At 37.6% G+C, this 22,857-nt stretch overlaps 1 protein-coding gene across 1 annotated transcript in view; it reads left to right on the top strand.

Moving 5' to 3' along the window:
• The window catches only part of USH2A (usherin), a 564,162-nt gene that overhangs the window by 456,922 nt on the left and 84,383 nt on the right, over window positions 1-22,857 (top strand). Inside the window, exons 55-57 of the mRNA XM_025049837.1 lie at window positions 9,076-9,183; window positions 15,449-15,632; window positions 16,583-16,740. Of these exons, the coding sequence (XP_024905605.1) occupies window positions 9,076-9,183; window positions 15,449-15,632; window positions 16,583-16,740 (450 nt within the window). The remainder of the gene's footprint in view (window positions 1-9,075; window positions 9,184-15,448; window positions 15,633-16,582; window positions 16,741-22,857) is intronic.

The raw sequence follows: 22,857 nt of genomic DNA, 5'->3' as shown, positions 1-22,857 counted from the left end.
GGAGATTGACATTTAGGTAACTCTACTGTAGTAGCCTACATTCTGCTGTCATGGCGTTTATTATACTTTGTCACACTATCCTTTTCTCTTGTCTCTGTTCCTCAACGACTAGATAAAGCTTCTAAGGCCAGAGACAATAGCTTCCTGTTAGCCATCTTATCACGGATACTATGCCAGGTACCTATCACAGTACTTAACACAGATTAAGTGTTCAAAAATATCTGTTGAATGAATAGTAAACTAGTATCTAAATGACTACATTCCATTTTGATCGGATATAAAATTTAGATGTGTCAGACACATCTAAATTTCAGGCAGGGTGAGCTACAGAATATGCAGGGCCCAGTGAAAAACGAAAATGTGGGGCCCCTTTGTTAAAAAAAAACCCCAAACATTAAGAATTTCTAGTCTGAAAACAGAGGATTGAATCAAGCATGGGGTCCTTCTGAACATAAGACGTTGGATGAGAACACAGGTCACGTGCCCATGAAACCAGCTCTGATCTCTGGCAGTCTGGATTGATCGGCGGTGTATTTCTGCAGTTGACACACACAGGAAGAAAACTGAGATGACAATCATGTCCTCAGAACACTTCCAGAAGTTTCTTCTGTCGTTAGTTTGCAGTCTCTGGACTGTGTTTCCCCCATCTGCTCCCTGCCTGCTGACCACCAGACAGACCTGTGAAAATAGCTGTGGCAATTCATTTTATTTTTATTTTTCCTAGGAAAACTTTGCACCTGACTACATGCAAAAAAACAAAACAAAACAAAACATCAACCACTGTTTCTTCCGTCCTTTAAACATTCTTATGGATACAGTATTATAGCCAACAAGTTAGAGTCAACAGCTGCCTGGACACTAATATTTATAGAAAAAAAAATTGCCCCCTGAAATCGCAGGTATCCCAAGGCTCTTTGCCTGGGCAATCACTACTTCAGTTTTGTGCCAACAGTTCTCTGAGTCTTGTTCTTCCTGGGTTGCATGTCCTTGTTGTCAGCGTTTGAGTGACATCAGACTTTGGTGCCACCTGATGCCACATTTTGATTGTAGAGAAGAAAACCCTGCCTAAAAATGTAGGTAAAAGCCTCTTCAGTCTAGTACAACACCAGACTCAGAGAGGAAAAATTATTAAAATAGGGTTACAAAACTCAAAGGCAAGGATCTTTCCTTGGACGTCTTAATAGTAGGCTTCATATTGACCTATATTCGGAAAGAGAGTCTGCTGAAGAAGCGGCTCACCTTGGAAAGCTGCTTGGGATGAATCTGATCACGAAGATATTAGAGAAGGAGGCCTAAGCTGTGACCTACAATTTTATATAAGTTACAGAATTAAGATATACGTATACATATAATGATGCAAGTTTATATATTCTATATGTAAAATATCCTAAATATTGAATTATTCAAATAAGCTTGCACAAGTAGTCAGAAGTGAAAGTCATGACAATGTGTCACAGGCATTTCCAGTGCAAGAGCCCCTTCGCTTTGCTGTTTCGACGTCCAGCTCATAGAAGACAGCAACCAAACTCATACTTTAAAGTATTGGTATAAGAAGCGGACAGCATCAGTGGCTACTCACTGCTGACAAAACACTGGCTTCACCAAGTGGAGTGCCGAGCCGCTGAGGCCATGATGGACAGCACTACCCAGAAAAGAGACTGTAGCTTATGAGCTCCTGAAATCCTTCTCACATTTTGTAAAACAATTCATAATTTAAGTGCACCTTAGTTGTCTCTGAAGTAATTCCCTGGTGTCTTGTGTGACAGTTTTGAGCATGCAGATTTTCACAGAGATCGATCTAAAGTTTCAAATCCTAATACGGTTCTACCCATCGCAGCCAAGGCTGCCAGTGGATGTTGGGATTTCCTGGGAGTCTCCATGAGCAGAGATACTCAGGGGGGATCCGTTAGTGCGATCCACGGTGGATGAGGGCAAGCGAAAGTGCTTCCCAGGAGCATGTGTGTGTGTGAGTCAGGTGGGCTGGGCCAAACATACAATTCGGGTGAACTGGTGCTGGGACTGGTTACTTATCCACAGCTTGTACAACACTTGCTAACATAACAAGACCATTTTTAGCTTAACCCAGGTCTCTCAGCATGTGAGCTAATCACCAACCACGTTGATTGAGGAACTTGTGGAATTACATATTCTTTAGGACTATTTGGTAATTCTTTAGCATGTAACAGATGACACCATAGGATGACTAGATGCGTGCTTTGAAGAAGCACTGTCATAAATTACAGTGGACAAACTGCCTTTTCCTGACTATCTGGAGATTCAAAATTAGAAACAAGCTGTTCTTTATGGAGGACATCAAACGTAACTTCCATCGGCATAAGTTTTGTCTTCCAAATTATATTTTTATAATCCATAGACAGACTTTTTGTGGTTTCTTTTTAACACACATTTATTCTCGAAAGTAATGTGACTTAAAGGTGTAATTGTAAAGAGTTTGGTTACAGTATGCCTCTCCTCTTTAAAAAAGAACATGATTCCCTATAGGGGATTCAGGGAATTTGCAGACAATAATCTTCCCTATGCTGCAGTGTTAGATACTTAGCTTGTCTCCGTGCATTTGCCTTTCTCCGTTCCACAGCTGCGATTTCCCACTTTTTTAATTCGATGCTGAGCACTTGAATGATGTTTTCATTTCTCCTTCTACTCTCTAGACTCCAGGATTAAGTTACAGTCAGAACGGTTCCTTTGAGACGTCTCTTTATTTCCTTCTTCTCATCCTGATCAATTCATGAGTACTTTTCAATTGATGTGCCCTTTCCATTGCCTGTTGCTAATATTTCACATATATCTCATTTTAAGGACTACCAATAGAGACTTACTTAAAATGACAGCAAATTCCAGTTGAAATGTGTTGATTTTATTGAGTTTTACAGAGTCATATATATGAAAGGTCATCTAGTTCATGTAAATCATCTATGCCTAATGGCAGTCGATGCTTTTATAACAGAGCATTTGAATCAGCCTATTAGTAATCCACTCCTCTAAAGCATGAAAAATACAGGGCCTAGAAAATAGAATGTAGAAAACGGGATTCTAATATTGCCTTCCCTCAGGTGAGTCTGTAGCCTAATTAAGCAAGTCTACACTACCATGCCCACAGTTTACAGATAGGGAAACTGAGGCACCTGGAGGTCAGACAACTTGCCCGTGGTCATAGTTACTAGATGGGAAGTCTCTGAACCCAAATAGTCTAACGTCAGCCTGCTCTCGTGACATGCAGCACTGACATGCAGATTGTGGTAGTAGTCCATAGGGAACTACTTAAATATGTATTCCCACTTGGATTTTTCATATCCCTGGAAGTTTTCACTGGGCTTTGAGCTACCTAAGTAAGTATTTTCCTTCTAAGGCTCAGAAGCCTGACCTAATTGCTCAGCCCATTCCTTCAGATTTCTTCCCGGGCCTCACCCTCTCTTATCTCTGTGGTCATAGGTGGGTTCTTCCAACTCTCCAGGCCGTGGCTCCCTTATCTGTAAAACCAGCAGATAATAGCAGTAGCTCATGGGTTAGTGAGGGCCTCCACTGTGTTAATGCACAGGAAATCCACAGAAGGTCTCCAAAAAGTAAATATTCAGTAAACTCTAGCTAAAATGCTGTTTATGTAATCAACTAGCCAACTTCTTGAAAATAACTGCATTTCTTGTAAAAAATATTTAATTAATATATAGAGTACTGTGAAAAGAGGGGTAAAAATCAACAATGGCAAAACCTCTGAGTTGTTTTTATTGTTGCAGTATCATTGGCATATAACATCTTAATTTCGGATGTGTGACACGATTTGATATTTGTATACCTTGCTAAGTGATCACCACAATAAGTCAGTTACCATCTGTCACCATACAAAGTTAAAAATTTTTTCTTGTCTTGAAAACTTTGAAAATTTACTCTCTTAGCATCTTTCAGATATACAACATTAATGACTCTAGTCACCATGTGATGTACATTACATTCCCATGACATATAACTAGAAGTTTGTTCTTCTTGACCCTTTCACCCGTTTTGCCCCTCCTCCCTCCCCTCTGGCAACCACCAATCTGTTTTCTGTATCCATGAGTTTCGTTTCATTTACTCATTTACTTTGTTTCTTAGGTTCCACATATAAGTGAAATCATATGATATTTGCATTTCTCTGACTTATTCCACTTAGCAAAATACCCTCAAGGTCCGTCTGTGTTGTCACATGGCAAGATTTCATTCCTTTTTATGTCCAAATAACAGTCCATTGTATATAGGCCCCACATCTTTACCCATGCACTCATTGATGAACACATAGGTTGTTTACACATTTTGGCTATTGTAAATACTGCCGCAGTGAATACAGGGGTATGTGTACCTTTTTGAATTAGTGTTTTCATTTTCTTAAGAAGTAGAAGTAGAATTGATGGATCATATAGTGGTTCTATTTTTACTTTTTTGAGAAACCTCTATACAGTTTTCCACGGTGGCTGTACCAATGTACATTACCACCAACTGTGCACAAGGGTTCTCTCTTATCCACATCCTCACCAGCAATTGTTATTGCTTGTTTTTTTTGGTTTGTTTGTTTTTTAATAATGGCCATTTCAACTGATGTGAGGTGATATCTCACTGTGGTTTTAATTTGTATTTCTCTGATAACTAGGGGTGTTGAACACCTTTTCATGTGCTGATAGACATCTGTGTGTCCTCTTTGGATAAATGTTTATTCAGATCTTCTCACCATCTTTTAATTGAATTGCACTGTTTTTCTTATTGACTTGCATGAGTTCTTTATTCATGTACTTTAGATTTTAACACCTTATTAGGTATATATTTAGCAAATATCTTCTCCTGTTTATTAGAGTACCTTTTCATTTTTTTGATGGTTTTGTTTGCTGTGCATAGTCTTTTAGTGTGGTGTCATCCTATTTATTTATTTTTGCTTTTGGAGGCAGATCCAAGAAATCATGTCCAAGACTGATGTCAAGAAGCTTATTGCCTGTGTTTTCTTCTAGAAATTTTTGGTTTGGGATCTTATGTTCAAGTCACTTATCCATTTTGAGTTGCTTTTTGTGTGTAGTGTAAGGCAGTGTCCAGTTTCATTCTTTTGCATGTGACTGTCTGGTTTTGCCAACATCATTTATTGAAGAGACTGTCCTTTTCTCATTGTGTATTTTTGGCCCCTTTGTGTTAAATTAACTGACCATATATGTGTGGTCAATTAATATATATTTGTGGTTAATTATATATTTCTGAGCTCTCTATTCTGTTAAATCAATCTATGTGTTTGTTTTTATGTCGATACCATAGTATTTTGAATACTAAAACTTTGCAATATAGTTTGAAATCTGGGTATGTGATGCCTCCAGCTTTGGTCTTCTTTCTCAAGATTGTTTCGGCTATTTAGAATCTTTTGTGGCTTCACATACATTTTAGAATTTTTTGTTCTACTTCGTGTGGAAAAATGTCACTAGAATTTCGATAGGGATAGCATTGAGTCCTAGCTGGCTTTTGGTTTTATGGACATTTTAACAATATTAATTCTTCCAATCCACAGGCATGAAATATCTTTTTATTTATCTGTGTCTTCAATTCCTTTCATTAATGTCTTTTAGTTTTTAGTAAATGAGTCTTTTACCTCCTCAGTTAAATTCGTTTCTACGTATTTTATTCTTTTTGATGCAATTTTAAATGGGATTATTTTCTTAATTTCTCTATCTGACCGTTGATTTTAGTGTCTAAGCCAGAATCAAATGCATACTCCTCGATTCAGGTGAAGTCAAATCTAAACAAAGCACAAAGCCTGATAGTGGCCAACAGACTGATTTCTCCCAGGGAGAAAAAAAAAATGGTTATAAAAAGTATGAATGGAGTCAGGAAAGTAAATATAGCAGATATGAATTTGCATGACACAAGCTGATAAATGCCAGCTGAAATGAGCATGCGTATTTCTACCTTTCGCTTCAATTGGCTCTTTAAACTGGCCCGCATTTCAGAGGCAGAAACAGCTCTTGAGAACAAACTACGTATAGATTACACTAACTCTGCCATCCCTTCCCTCCACTGAGGTCTCATGCCTCCCACTCTCATCTGATGTCTTTGAACTTCCCTGACTTCCTGACCTGTGCTATCTAATTCAAGGCTCAGTTCTACATCCCATGCTTCAGTCTGGTATTCCAGTGGCTTTAAGAGATATACATTCCTCCACCAGCGCTGGCCCCCTCCTCTGTGAGGCCAACCCACCCAATCCTACTTAAACGCCTGTACGAATTTCTTTGGCACATCTTTCTCAGTTTATCAAAAACCCCAAAGGGCTCACTGTTCCATTGCTGCACCCTCTCTGAGTATGTCTTCTGGTGTTCTGGGCTGTATATGAAACGGATGCCACCGAATTCACTTCAGAAAGATTTTTGTAAAGAAAGAATAATTTCTCTTTTTATATACATGAATTTTCTTTGGAGCTACTATCCTCCTTGCAAATACCCTCAATCTTCTAATCAACTTTAACACACTTCTGTGATGACAGGTTTTCTAAGACCTGTCTTAAAATATACTTCAAGAGTCAGTGCATGTCTGAAATCAGACCAGACAAGAGAATTGAGGCTTTTTCTTTTTAGTCAGACTATTCCAGAGAAAAATCAAATATTGCTTCATTTTTACCAGCCTTACTTAAGTCTGACATTCAGTAAAACAAAAACAAAAACAAAAACAAAAAAACAAAAACTAGGAAACACTTGTTTACGAATTGTATTAATTTTTGTTGTTATGTAATGGTTTTCTGCAACTAGAGGAAAATCTCAGTGAATAGATGCTATGGACAGAGATAAAGGTGGAATTATGGGGAAGGACCTGTTTTGTCAAATCACACTTGTGCTGGTTATTGTTCCTATCACAGCTTTGCAGCCCTAACACCCTTACGGGGCACTTGGGTGGGCTCGATCATCTTTAAACAATACTTAACAGACATTGAACACCTAAAATAGGCATTATTGGGGAAAAATGATTTTTTAAAAAAAACCCTCAAGATACCATTCTTACTCTCAAACTGCTTACATTCTAAGTGAGACAGTAAGATAGATAAAATGGTATTACAAGGGTCAAGGCCCCCTTTTTCGGGAGTGGCGGTAAATGGGGACACCATCGGGCTAAGTTAAATCAGCTTGCCGATGCAGGCTCTGACCTACATTCTGGGATGTTTCCTTCCGTTTCCTTTGAGCTCTGTATTTTATAATCTTCAGCATTTTTCCATAAGCTTTTATCAAGTATACATGGCTTGGATATGGCTTAGATCTTTCATCATATTCCTCATCTATAAATCAGGTAAATATCAAAATTGTGTAAATCCTCCATAGCAACCAAATGGAAGATTACAATCAAATAAGTATCTGCATCTTTTCATTAAACTGATAAGGAAAATGCAAAGAAAGGGCTTTGAAGCTGCGTGCAGGAGCGGTTCCAGCCGCGGACGCGGCTGCTTCAGCGAGAACCCAGACCACGGCTCCACTTCTCAGTGATCCGCTTAATTAATTGTTTTCTGTCATTCCACAAGCACCTACTCTGTGACCGTCACTCTTCGATGGAAACAGTGGTGGGCAGACCAAAGTTCTTGTTCTTTTAGAGCTTGCATCACAGTGGCGGGGGGAACAAACCGTAAATAAACAGATGCATAATAAAACATCAAGTGATGTTGAAAGCTAGGGGAGAAGAAAAGTAATCTGAGGGGATAAAACATGCTGGGTGTAATGTGCAGATAGAGTGTTCAAAACCTTTAAAGATGAAGTATTTTAGCAGAAATGTGTGTGAAGTGACAGAGTGACACATGGATGTCTGGAGTCAGAGTCACCCCATCAAAAGAACAAAATATGTGGAAACGTCGTTCAAAACTCATGAAAAGTTAGTATAGCAATCACTAGATCCACGTTATAACCGAGCCCAATTATTTGACATATAGACCAAGTTCTGTTAAAAAAAAAAAAAAAAAAGCTTTGGCATTATTTGAGTTTTCCCAAGAATGCAGGCAAGAAATGGTAGCTTCAATATACTCCTTGTTAAATGCTGCTGAGTCTTAAACTTACTTCTGCTAAAGTATCGTTCTAAGTAGCACACTCCATCTTGTCCACGGCCTTAGAAGCTGGATTCTGTGAGTCCCCATTTTACAGATCAGTAGGTCAAAGCAAAGAGAAGCTAAGTAGCTTGCCCAAGGTCACCAGCCAGGGAGTGAAATCTAATAACCGAGAAATTCTATTGTAAACGGTTGTCATTTTTTCCCCCCGAGAGCTTATTGAGCAGTTACTGTGCTGCATTATATTCTGAATAAAAAACAATAAGCACTATCCTCCCATGCAATTATGTTTCATCTACGTGTAAAGACAAAACCAACAGACCCCCAAAAAACTACAGAAGTGTGAGATGGCAAATGTGGGCGCATATGGCGAAGAAGCGCAAAGTTGGAAAAGGGGGCGTTAGTTGGTATTACTATTCGCTGAATATGGCTTGGGGCTACTGAACACTGAATCTATCATTCTTCTTATTTTTTCCAACCCTGTTCATTTAAGAAGCAGTTGCTGAAAGTGGGCTGGTTAGCCTGGAGAAGAGAACGCTCGGGGGGGATTTGAGAACTGTTGACAAATATTTAGAGAACTGTCATGTGGAAAAGAAATTAGATTTGTTCTATATGTCCCTAGGGGTGGAAGTGATAGAAAGAGTTCACCACTATGTAACGAAGGACTTTCAAACGAAACAAGTCTAGAGCTCTCGGAGATGGAACGGGCTCTTTGGGAGACGGGGTGCTCCAATGGCCTGGGCAGGACAGCCCCTTCAGTGACATCTCATGCAGGGGAATCAAAAGAAGGATGGGTGGGTGAATTACATGAATTTTAAGATATCTTCTAAGGCTGAAAATGTATTATTTTATCAATAATAAATGAAATTTCTATTAATACCGCCCTGCTTATGAAGTTCATATCTTCACGAAAGGGTGTTTTCTGCTCCTAAAATTTTTGGATGTCATATTTACAGCTCTGCATGTTACTTCTGGTGCTTAATTGATAATAAATAATCCTCTCAAGATGAACTTTATTTCTTGTTTGCTCTTTCTAGGTCTCCAGCCATACACCAACTACAGCTTCACACTTACAGCTTGTACATCTGCTGGATGCACTTCCAGTGAGCCTTTTCTAGGTCAGACACTGCAGGCAGCACCTCGAGGTAATTAAAAAATACCCATGATCTGGGAGAAGATGTTTTCATATGACGTTTTTAACTAAACTCTTTAAGCTCTTTTATAACAGGGAAGGAGGACTAAAGTCGATAGGTCAGAAATAAAATAATATTCTAAGTTTCCATTCTTCAGGTTTGGTTAAACTATAAGCCTCCCAAGGTGAAGTTTGCTTTCAATCCATTAACCTTTTAGATTTGGTGTTATATATAAAACATGATTATTATTATATACTCGGATATGAAATTCCTCAAAAAATCAGAAGTTAAATATTTCTGGCTATATTGTATTTGTTAGGAAATGTATTACATATATTTCACATATATTCCTTAACATATAAGAAGCACCATGCCCACTGCTGAAGGTGACTCAAACATTCACCGCCCTCCAGACTTTAGAATCAAGTAGACAGGTACAACAGGTACTCAACCCTATATGAAGGGAGAGCATCTGAAAGTGATATTAAGAGAAAAACAAATGACAGAATGCTCAGGTTAATCTGAGGAGGGAACAGTTACAGCCCATCACAGACATCTAGTTGGATTTCATGGGCAGACGACTTCTGAGATGGAGCATGAGGAATAAGGATTTTGACAAATGAACAACGGAGGTAATGTACAATCAAACATGTCTCGAGGGAGAGTAAAGTGGGACCATCACCTTAGAAGGCAAACTAACGATAGCTGTTAAATTTAAAGTTAATTCCTCATGACACAGCAGTTTCATTTTCATTATCTATGCCAGAAAATAACTTTTCCACAGCCTCACATGGAGGCATTTACCAGGATGTTTATTGAACCATATTTTGTTTGGTTGGTAAGTGGCAAAGTGTCAGAAGCAATCTTAACATCCATGAGAAGGGGAATTGCTAAATATATTCAAGTATATTCACATTCCGGAATTCCATGCATCAGTTTAAAAACATGAGATAATCTGTACATATAAAGAAGAAGTTATAGAAGCACACTAACGTGTGGTATTTTATGTATAAAAGAGGTAAATAGAAGATGGTATTCATTTCTATAGGTAAATAAATGCATAGAAAAAATGCTGGGAGCGTAAACACCACACCGATAGCAATGGTTACCTGTGGGTTGGGGACTTGGATGGGTTGTGTCATTCACTTTTAGGAGAAAAATATGCTCAGAAGCTTGGGCTAGTGACCAATTATTTTGTTATTCTTTATTATCTACCTGTTTTCCATGTGAAGAAATAGAGGTGTAAATAAGTTTCTAAACAGAAATTCAATGTTAACTACCATCATGGAGTCAGGTACTGCTCGTCCATTACTCTTTTAATGAAAGGGATTGTTGTACCTCAGAATATTAAACCTGAACTTCCTACCAGTAAATGGGGAATAAAATGGAAAATTCCACATATGGGGCATATGGCTCCTCACCAGGAGTTCACTAATGATGTTTTCTATATAAAGAATGCTTCATGTCAGAAAGCTTAGTGTTCCTTTGAAAGGAAGAAACCAGCAGTGGATTTTTTGGAAAGGTAAACTATCAAATGGATACTTTGATGATAATGGATAATTTCTAAAGGATGTACTAGCCACTTTTGGCTGAAACTCAAGCCTGATAAAGTAACAGGGTCTCTTGCTCATGTTTACTCATCGAATTCATATATTTAAATTCTTAGACAATATGTGTCTATTTTCCCACAAACGTAAAATCGAAAGGGGCTCAGATTTCTCTGAGCTCTTGAAAGGACTCAGATTTCATGACTTAAAAATTATAGCTTTCAATAGTGCAGGGAGCGTGAGATGAGAAATGCTCTCTTTACTTTTCTTTTTTAGCTTTATGCACCTATCCTTTAACGCAAACAACTGTTCAAAGGAGTAATAAACTAAATGGACTTTCCTCCTCAGACGAAACATGGATTTAGAATCCATTTTCTGGCTGCCTGAGTGCCATGCCGAATAACTTATACGTGGAATAAAGGTGGTCTGCGTGTTTAACTTGAGTTGCAAGGAAACAGACAGCAGTAACATGAGGCTCCATTGTACTGTAAAGTAGAAACAAACATTGTTTTAAATGAACAACCCAAACATAGCTAATCATAAAATGCCTATTTGAGTGAATCGGACACAGTGTGATGGTCTAACATTTGAGCGTCTTAAGTAGATACAGAGAGAAATAAAACGAGTGTTTATTTGTAGCCACCCTGAGCTTTTTTCATTTCCCTCTCATTTTTAATCTTACAAAAAAAAAAAAGTTAATGCGTATTATGACTTCACTGATAACTTGGACACAATTTTCTACAATTTTATCCTTAGAAAATTGTATACCCTTAAGTAGGGAAGAGTTTGAATTGGATGGTCACTCTTTTTAGAATTCCTGCCATACCAGCGGATTCTAATTCGTTTCAGGGTTCAGTCATGCAAAACTGTGGGCGTGCTTCTCCTTAGCATCGATAGTGTGGGAACAAAAAAAAAGGAAAAGAAGACACGTCTTTCTGTTCTGGTCCAGATTCCTCCCTCTTGCCCTTCTTTTAACTGTCGAGGTTCCTTTAGATTCTCCCACAGCCTTTTACACTTGTAACTCAACAGTTTTCCTTGAAAGTCTCAAGTACTGGCTTTAATTCCTAATCAAGGCTGAGAACTAGCAAATTCTACAGCTCTCACAAAGACTACACTCATGGATTTAAAGCCTCTGTGTACAGTGGTGTACGAGACGTTTATTTTTTGGTTATACTGAGGTTTGCATATACTTCGACCTCGGTATGTCAATGCTTAAAATCTCTACCCACTTTCGAACTTGCTTTTCTTCCTTGTTCTCTCTCTCAAGAACCAGCATTCACCTAATCACTGAAACCCAAAACTTGTCATTCTTATTGCTTCTATTTTCATCAGATTATAGTGTGCAATTCTTCATAAAATCTTATGAATTTTAACTCATAAGGATCGTTTTTAGCTGTTCTTCCTTTCCATCTTTTCTGCCATTGCCTTAGTTCAGAGCCTTGTAACTTCTGATTTTCCTAGTCTTCCTGACTCAAGTCATTTTTTCCTTTTCTCGTATTCCCATCCCAATTTATATCCCCCTTTTGTCAAAATAGGCGTATCTCACAATCATCAACTCCATAAAATACCACTTCCTTCCAGGAAAAAAAAAAAAAATTCTTCAAGTTACAGCAAAATAGACCCCTCAAGTTTTAACTTCTGCCAGTCCATCAAGTCTTTTGTGCTTCCCCACATACCATACCACGTACCACTGGCCATGCCAAGGTACCGGTGGCTTCACCTGGGGCACGAACCCAGGACCTTCTGCATGTAAAGCAGACGTGCTAGCCACTACACTGTGGAGCCACCCCGACATCTTCCGTTTATGGTAGACATGATGTCAAGAGACCCACCAAAGTTTCCTCTGGCCTTGCTTTCTTCTCCAGCTCTGCTAGTTTACCTATTCTTCCCATCCCACCCTCCTTTCTAAGTGGTTTCCCTTGGAACTGTCCATTTCTTTTCCTTGAACTGCCTTAACTCTGCCCTTCTATTGTGTAGAAAAGGTTTTCTGAAGCCGCCTGGGACTCGGGCTCAGAGAGAGGGACAGATTCTCCATCTGGGACCCATTAAGACATCTCACCAAAGGTAGCCTTATTCTAGCAAAGATTTCTCGCAGCTGCCAAGATAACACTGTCTCCATTTCATTGTACAAGTAGAAACACAGCCCTTGGTTTCCACATTTCAGTTTCATCTTATAAATCAAACCAGTGGACACTGTGTTATTACCAGCGTGGACAGAGCTTTCAGCAGCCTGTACAAATGTGAAACTCAACTTTTACCGAAAACATAATGCAAACCCCAAATGTCGCTTCATGTTATTTCATTGGGCTCTATTGATGGTTCAAACTGGAAAGTAAGCCGTAGCCTTTCTCATCTTCTTGGTGGTTTTTAATATATCCTTCAGGGTAAGAAAGATGTGACTGCAGGAAGCAGATTGTGAATAAACCTTTATACTTTTCTTAAATCAACAAGTTAATAGCATGTTTAAGTCAGAACTTCAATTAGTCGGCTGAGTCAACTGGGAGCTGTTGGCAGAGAAACCTGGAAAAAAAATGTGTACTGTGATTTGTGGATTTGTCCAAGTATCTAATATAAAGTGAGCTTTCAGAACAAAATGAGCTACTTCCTTTTCAGGAACAGGTTGTTCCTTAGAAAATCAGTAAGTTTGAGCCATTTTGAAATCCATCTTGATTTTTTTTCAGGATGCTGCTAAATAAATTGAATTTGAATTTCCTAAAAGATTTTTAATTATCAGGATCTTCCTCTTTACTGAGTAACTTACACAGGAGAAACAGTCAAACAAAAACTACTAGTTAAGGGAACCTAATATTGAATTGAGTTTTTAAAAGCTGAAGAAGAGAGTTGCAGTGCCCATTCGGAGCACACCTAGATGACACCATGAAATGGCGGCTTTGAACTCCCTCGTCATTAGGTTGTCCATCAACATGTTTGTATATCTGTAAGAATACTTGAACATTTGCCCTTGAATTACAGTTATTTGTGTACATATTTTGTCTTTTATACAGAGAGGTAAACTCCTGGAAAGAATGAGCCACATCTCAGTCATCTTCGCATTCTCTGGCACTGCCTAGATTGCTTAACATAGTAATTCACAGGAGCTCTATTTATCATAAATTTATTCAGTCAACATGTATTAGGCATCGTGCTATCCATAAAGACTGACAAATAAGAGAGAAGATCCCTCCCCTGTGGAGCTAACTTTATAATGAAGCAGGAGAAAGAAGTAGACCGGACAGTCATAACAACATATAAAGAATGATAGTATCAAAGATGATTGTGATGTTATGAATGTTAACGGGGAAATAGAAAAGGGCATATGATAGAAACTAGGTTGGGATCACATTGTAGGGTTAAGGTTAGAGTTAGAGAAGGGTGGTCAAATAAGACCTCCCTGATTGGGGAATATTTACACAGGTCACTGAACACTAAGAATAAAGTGCAAAACTCCCATGGTGTCACGAGCGAAGGTGTCCCAAGCAGAGAGAAAGAACGTGAAGCATTCTGGGGGTACAAAGGAGTCTGGTGTGGCTGGAGCTTCATGAACAATGGAGAGAATGGTGTCAGGTTGCCCAGAACCAGAAAAATGTAGGACCACACAGGTTATCATCAGGAATTGAAATTATGTGAATAATTTCAACAAGGGTGTACACTTCATAAAGATTGCACTGCCATGTAATATAAAATTTTTATAAACATTACAATGAAATAGAGAAGGACAAGATTTAAAACATGGAGACTGGTTTAGAGGCTGTGACAGGAGTCTATGAAAGAGAAAAGAAATGTGTCTTAGATCAGGAGCGGGGGCAATAAAGATATAGAGAATGATATACATTTGGAGTAGAATGCAGGACCTGACAATAGATTATATTTAGGGATGAGACAAGTGAAAGTGTCAAGAATAATTGTTTTGCCCAAGAAAATGGATAGATGAACAATATTGGGAGATGAATAGATCGCAGACATGGAAACCAAGAGTTCCATTTTGGACATTTTAAGTTTTCGATAAATAATTAGTCATCCAATTGGAGGTGTCAGATAGACAGATTCATGAGTCTGTAGCTCAGGAGAGAGTTTTAGTGGAGTGATTGGTATTTGGGAGTGTTCAGCATGTCGGTGATATTTAAAATGGAAACTAAATGGAGGTCACTTAGAAAGTGAGTTTCGGAAAAGAAGAGGAGAGGAGGGGAAGGAGAGGAGATGTCCTGGTTCTCTGAGGCAGTCCATACATTTGAGGTTCGGGAGTGGTGAGGAGCCAGTAAATGGGCCTGGAAGAAGGAGCTGAGAGAGGGAGGGGAGAGGTACAGTACATGGTGTCAGGCAAAGGGAGAAGCGTGCTTCGGTGTTGAACTGGATACTTCAGGTAAATCCCAGATTATGATGACTTGCATGTATTCTAGGTAAAGAATTCTAGTTGCTGAAGTTTTAAATCCCTGGATAGTCTTTCGGGCCTGATTACACTCAGAGTAACAGTCACGATGGAGAAATTTTCCACCACTACCTGTTTGACATTCACTTTCTAAAGGCGATTCAAAAGTAAAATAAAGCAATAAAAACATATATTTGCACCCAATTATGCATTTCACCTGCAAAGTAAATAAAATATATTTTTGTTGCTCACCACGAGATATTTTTATCAACGAACTATCATAGTCTGCGAGGTGATGGTTTGACTTTAGATGAGGTGTTTATTTTATCCTAACAATAAAACCTTACTGCGTTATTCTTGCCAGGAGTTTGGGTGACACCTCAACACATTATCATCAATTCTACAGCGGTGGAATTATGCTGGAGTCCCCCAGAAGAGCCCAATGGCCTCATTTCTCAGTATCGATTGAGCCGTGATGGAAACTTGGTTTTCCTGGCTGGTGCAGAGGAGCATTGTTTCACTGATAAAAACTTGGAGCCCAACAGCAGGTAAACTAAAAGCAAACTACCAACCACACAGTTAGATATTTAGATTGTTCAGGATTGAAAAAGAGTGTATCTCCAATGGAAACAATATTAAATTAATGGATTAATTAATTCCCTCATTTATTAGCCATTTCATAGCTGATGAGATCTGTCAGTGATTCAAGTGCTAACTCATTACGTTAGTCTTCAGAGTAGACAAAATTCCTTAAAAGAAAAAAAATGGAAATATATATAGAGAGACTTTTACATGAAATAAAAGAATGAAAAATTTTAAATATATAAAATATTAAAAAGTATTAAATTTAAAGATTATCTACAGAAACATATTTCTCAGCTGGCAATAAAAGAAATTTAAAGAGTTGTGTTACACGTCAGCTACCTTTTCTTCTGGTGTAATGTTTTCTCTACTCATTACGCTGTGTATAGACATGAGTGATTTTAAGGAAAAAAGTTCCACATATTTGCAATTCATTCCCATTCGCTTCTCAGTAGAGACGAAATATGTCTTAGGTCAACAGATGTTTTATTGCAGAGGGCAAAGATCAATTTAGTTTTATCGTGGAGAACAGATCAATTTAGAAACATCTTACTCGAAACATATTTCCTTGAACTCTTAACTCACTTAAAAATGGAGAAGATTAATTTGAATCCTCCACAATCCACAAACACATTCCAGGACTTTCCTGAAATCTCTGAAGAAAGCAATGAATTACTAGAAAGTTAAAAATAAAGTTGGGAGGGGCACAGAGTGGCGGTGAAGAAATAATGCTTCCGGTGCTAGAAAATCCACCGAGTCTGTGGAGATGTTTCTAAACAGGGAGCGAGGAATTTGCAAGTTGACCCAAACTTAGGACTCAGCAATAGATAGAAAGCCCAGCAATCATTGTTCAGTTTTCTTGTGCACTGCCTTATTACATTTTTTTTCTTTTTTCTTTTTTTTTTTTTTGATATAGCTACATTTACAAGTTGGAAGCCACCACGGGAGGTGGCAGCAGTTCTAGTGATGAATATATTGTGCAAACACCTGTATCGACACCAGAAGAAATCCAGCCTCCGTATAATGTCACAGTAATTGGGCCTTATTCCATATTTGTAGCTTGGACCACACCAGGTAAAGAAATAAAATGTGTGTGTGTGTGTGTTTAAAACATTTTAAGGTTAAAATAATTAGAAAAATGGAAACAAGAATAGAAATGTGAATTTGGTAAATCACAAGGAATTAACCTGTTTCCTGGACAAATATAAACAAAATAATCCAAAACACACTCCTGAATGTATGTATGCATAAATACGTACATACATAGGTATAGATATAGATGTAGACTTGATGATAAAGACACATAGATACACAGATATAGACTCTTCTATCAAAGCAATATTTTCTTTCAAGTACCAGAGCCTAAAAATCTGTCGTCTTATTCATATATATCAGAGGTAAGTCATACAGGTCTGAATCACCTTGAATATTCATGTTTCTGGGACCCCGTACATTGAATCATCATATGATTCCCTCTATATTATGCAGTGAATGGGGGATCCAGGAAGACGATAGCCTACCTCCCCCTTGGCATGGAACTAGTTACGGTAGCTGAATTACGCCTCTCCAAGCTGTATAGCCTTCATTCGGCCAGTTAGTCCCTAGCAGGTTGCTTTTGTGCTTTAGTGCATTGTTATATTCTGATGTAAGCACTGTCCACAGGTAAAAACTGACAGCATTAACACTGTGGCATAGGAATGGGGGAGCAAAGTCGGCTTCCTCTGTCTTTTAGCATAAGGTACATGGAGAGGTTTTATTTCAGTAAAATTTAAAACTGATGAAGGTGTTAAATGCACGTCAAAGATAATGTGAATTTATTTTTAATATCTAGTCTGAAGATGAAATTGAAGCGTGAAATTAAAACAAACCCCTATGGTCCCCATAAGTTTAGCCACAGTTCAACATGGAACTAAAAATAATTGGTTCGCAGGTATTTGCCTGTCACTGGGCCCATTCCATGAAATCATCAGCGAAGGCATATTTTTCATTGAATTGAACAGTTATCTCAGTCAACACAGGTAATATAGTCATAAAGATCACATAAAGGCCTACTGTATATTAAAAAAAAAAACAACTTAAATTCTTATAAACTAATCTCTGTCCAATGTCATAATCTAAAACAAAGACAAAAGGACCTTTTTCTGGTCAAATTCACAGAAGAAAATCTAAGAGCTTTATAAGCAAATAACAATGTAAATTGCTCTAAGATATTAAATATAAATGATTTCATTCGCCTTTGTTTTAAAATAAATATGCGACATATTAAGTTAAACAAAACGTGAAGGAATAATCAATAGCGGTGGCTTGTGTCCTTAAGTACTGTAACCCTTATCTAAGTTTGACGACCAAAAATAGTCTTGAACTCTGTTCTTAATTTCAGTGGATAGAAACACAAATCGCCTGCAGTGGAAAATGCGCAAACTTACCTATCCCTTTATAAACTGATTTCTCCTTTCACAGAACAGCACTGGTTTTCTTCCGTGGCATTTTTATAGCGCTGTGGTGCTTTTGCGCCACAAAGAAAAGTAAGGCAGAAAAGAGCTGGTTTAAGACCAAATTCAGCCTCTTGACTGGAGACTTCTCAGATTCAGAGCAGGGTGTTCGCCCATCCAACAATGAGAGAAAGTCTAGGATGATAGAGTTGATGATTTCTTAACCGTGTGATCGAGAAGTTTCATAGTTTATCAAGTTATCTGTCATTTTAACATTATTACACACATAAATAGCCATCACTAAACTGAAGACTTCACACAGAGTAAGGATTTGGAAAATATTTCTTTCATGGTGACTAAGGTAGGAAGGATGAGACAACCAGGGTTCATATCCCAGTAGTGACACGTATTAGGTGACCTTAAACAAGTCGGGTTTTTCTCCATGAGTCTCAGTTACATCCATCTGTGAAATGGAGAGGCTAATAGTACCTACGTGTAAGGTTGTTGTAAAGATTAACTGAGATCATTTCTATAATTGGCATTATCTGCTTTAGAATATTCTATAGATAGTGATGGTTATTTTCAGGTCATTATTTTTGCCTTTAAATATTCATTATTTTAGCCTTTAATTATTCATTATTTTAAATGTATTTGCTCCAACATTTGTTAGGTCCCAAGGCCCCCATTTTCAAAATGATAAAAGTGTGTATTACAGGACTCTGTTAGTAAATTTTTAAGACTTCTTTCAAATTTCCCAGCATTTTTTCATTTTTCTCCTTTGAGTTCGACATCGTATTTTTATGTCTAATGTATGATGTTTCATTTAGAAAGGATCATTGTGAAATAAAACACAACTTTTGTTGTTTTACTATAACCTTAACTCTGTCTACCTCAAGCTTTATAAAAATTGTTCATTCTAGCCCAGCCTAGGGGATATTGTAGAAATGCTTTACCCACTAACTCTGACCATATAACCAATGGTTAATAAATCTATAATATCCAGACCTGTCAATCTTTTAGTTTCAGATGCACAAAATCTATTACAGAAACCCTGTAACATATAGAAAGATTAAAATCTTAAATTAAATTTTTTTTCTGGTGCCTAGAAGGATTTTGAACTCAGTAAACAGGCAGATGATTTTGACTTGTGTATAATCTACAGTTGATTTTATTGGAAAGTACCTCATGCTGTGTTTTGATTTGGATAATAAAAACATTTTTCTGTTCCTGAATAGTCCCAAATATATCTTTTAAACAGAAAGAAAACAAACCTGTTGTAACCAGAGGTTGTTTATTTGCTCACAATCGAGAGCTTTCGAGCTTTCTCGGTATTCGTCATAGCTCCCTGCTATTACATCACAGGCATGGCTGAAAAACGGGCCAACAGTCCATACCTGTAGTTTCCAAACCTGAACAAACGTTAAAATGACCTGGAAAGCTTGGACAAAGACAAAGTCTCAACCCCGAGTCTGCTGAGTAAGAATCTCCTGGGAGGGACGCAAGGAGTCTAGATGTTCTCTAAAGCTCCCCCAGGTGATTTTGATGTGCTCCAAATTTAGAAACCATGGATCACCCACCCCAAGCAAAAGCGGTCAATTACAATAATATGCATCAATAGTACTTGTCTATATTTGCCATCTGTTAAATTCCTATGGGCCGAACACTTTGATTAGCACTTTCTCTGCTGTATCTCTTAGTTCATTCTTACGTAAACCCTCGGAGACAAATAATATTATCACCATATTAAGATCAGATATGTGAATCTCGAAGAAGTAATACAGTATCCTCAAGGTTACACAACAGAGCTAGTATCCACATTCAGGTCTGCTCCTGAGAGCAATTCCTTCCTGTCTTTAGCTTAACTCCTAAATCCAAATCAAACTTTCTATTTATTGTGCAAACTCTCGGGTTTATGAGGGAGCGACTATGCTTTTTGAAATAGTAACCTGGAAACAGACCTAGGTATTGATGAACACCAAATTATTGTAGAAATAAATGTTTGTTGATGAGCATGTCAGACCAGAAGAATGAGTTGTGGAAAATGGAGAGTCCCTGATGGGAAAATATCTACCTGGCAATCGTTCCGTCCTGGGGCTTGAAGGAACAAGGAACCAGGAGCCTTTATGGACCCATCTGAAAATCCAGAATGAATAGACACGACTTAACAAAACTAGAGTCCAGGTGAAGAAAGATTTTAATCAGATGGAAGAAGGAAAGAAACATTTCTCAAATTATCTCCAAAAGCAGAGATTATTCAAAGACTATTTTAAAGCATGGTAGACATTCTCATACCTCCCAGGTAAACCTTGGTTCACTTTATCTCATTATTACCTGAACAATGTCAATAGTATTATCAAAACACTCTAAGCTCTAGAAAAATCAAGATTTTAACTCATTTGTATATCATTTATTCCTCCACATCAGACGGTATGCAAACACCGTATCTTTATAAAATGTTTGCTTAATTAATTAATAGAGAAACAAAGCGGTAAGCTTCTAAAATATATCATTCAGGCAACTATAAATAAATTTCGAGCTTTCTGCTACTTAAAATTATTCAAACACTTGATTTTTTTATAGAAGCCCATCCCTTCCTCCACCTACCTCAACCCTACACACACGCACACATACACATATGTAAGTTCCTTCTTTAAAGACAAACAGGACAAATACACTTATTTTCCAAAGACTATATGTTGTCTTATGGATGCGTCATTTCTTTCCCCTATCTCAGAAAAGGAAATGCTGGTTTCTGTGTGGAATACTCTCCCCCTGTTTAGTTTCCCTATTGGTCTTGAACAGTTGCACAAATGTCTTTGAACGTCCTGTTTCTCATCTAGGAAAGGGGATCTTAAAGGCCTGATTTGCATCACTGTTATGTGACGCCAGTGAGAGAACATTGTAAAACGTTTCACCAGCACTGGATAGATGCTGGCCGTTATTCAGGTCTACAGACAACGTAAACCAGCTTAGATTATTCCCAATCATTTCTCTTCACCTTTCACCAGCTCTGAACCTTGGGTCAGGACTTAAACATTCATATGAAAGAGAGCAGAGGATATATATGTTACCTAAATGGGTGAAAAATTTTAGAAAATGAAGAAGCAAAATCTTCATGGAACATAAATGGTTTGTTCAGAACAAGAATGGAGCTAGATATCCCTGCTGTTTGAGAACCTAAACATTCAAAATTATTTAAACTCTGAAGGTAATTAATGAGCCTTTCCAATTTATCAAGGCGATGACTATATTTCGAACTATCCTAGCCCTTAATCATGTTCTAATTAAAAATGTTGTTGCATTGAACACACACTTTTTCTCACTAAAGATGGTGAGTTATTTAGGCTTAATGCATAGTATCGAAATACTGATGCTTTTCCTTTCACATTTATCTCTGAGTCCATTAAAGAAAAGAATTGGCAACAATTCTTCTGAGAAATCATTTTGATTAATACTGCTTAGGAATGTAAATGTTTTTTATTAATCAAGTTTTGATTAAAGAAGAGCTAGCCATAATATGGCTTATCTATAGATATTAGGCATCTTGACGTTCAGTTAGCTCATCTGCTGCAGTGTCTTAGGTCAGATACTATCCATTTAAGCCAAAATTGGCATTACAGATTTCTAAGGAAAGGAATTAGCATTGCATTAATGGGAATGATTCACATGGGCAACTACTTTGGTTTTCTTATAAGTGCAATAACCAAGTGACAGGCAATGGTGAGTTTTCGAAGAAATTTAGAATTCATTTCAATGATTTGTGGTTTACTATACAATTTGTGTGTGTGTGTGAGAACACAAGCTCCACTCTCTAAGCAAATGTCAATTATAGGATACAGTATTATCAGCTATAGCCTTTGTGTTATACATTAGATGCTCAGACCTTATCGATCTCACAACTGAAAGATTGTACCCTTTCACCAACCTCTTCCATCCCCATTTCCCCCATCCCCTCAAACCCTACCAACCACCATTTTACCCTGTTTTTATGAATTCAATGTTTGTTTTTTTAAGTGATTCCACATATAAGGATTTCTTTCTTTTTTAAGATTGATTAATATTCCATTGTGTATACCATGTTCTCTTTATCCGTTCATGTGCTGATAGACACTTAAGTTGTTTCCATACTTTGGCTGTCGTGAATAATACTGCAGTGAACGTGTCAGTGCAGGCATCTCTTCGAGATAACAATTCCATTTCCTTTGGGTAACATACCCAGAAGTGGGATTGCTGGGCTATACGGCAATTCTATTTTTAAATTTTTTGAGGATGCTCCATACTGTTTTCCATAGTGGCTGTATCAGTTTACATTCCCAGCATCATTGTAGGAAGATTCTCTTTCTCCACATCCTTGTCAGCATTTACCTCTTCTCTTTTTGATAATAAATACCTTAACAGGTGTGAGGTGATATCTCATTGTGGTTTTGATTTGCATTTCCGTGATGATTACTGATGGCGAATAGTTTTTCAAAACTCTATTAGCCATTTGCTTATCTTCTTTGGAAAAACTATCTATTCAGGTTCTTTGTCCATTTTTTAATTGGGTTATTTATTTATTTATTTATTTATTTATTTATTTATTTATTTATTGCTATTGAGTTTTATGAGTTCCTTGCATATTTGAATATTTAACCTCTTATCAGATAGGTGGTTTGCAAATATTTTCTCCCATTTCATGGGTTGCCTCTTCATTTTGTTGATGGTTTTCTTTGATGTGCAGAAGCTTTTTTATTTTGACTTAGACCCACTTATTTATTTT

This window comes from Pteropus alecto, unplaced genomic scaffold (genome assembly GCF_000325575.1).
Source record: "Pteropus alecto unplaced genomic scaffold, ASM32557v1 scaffold65, whole genome shotgun sequence".
NCBI lineage: Eukaryota > Metazoa > Chordata > Mammalia > Chiroptera > Pteropodidae > Pteropus > Pteropus alecto.
Note: the sequence above shows the minus strand (reverse complement) of the source record. Positions and strands in the feature narration are given on the sequence as shown.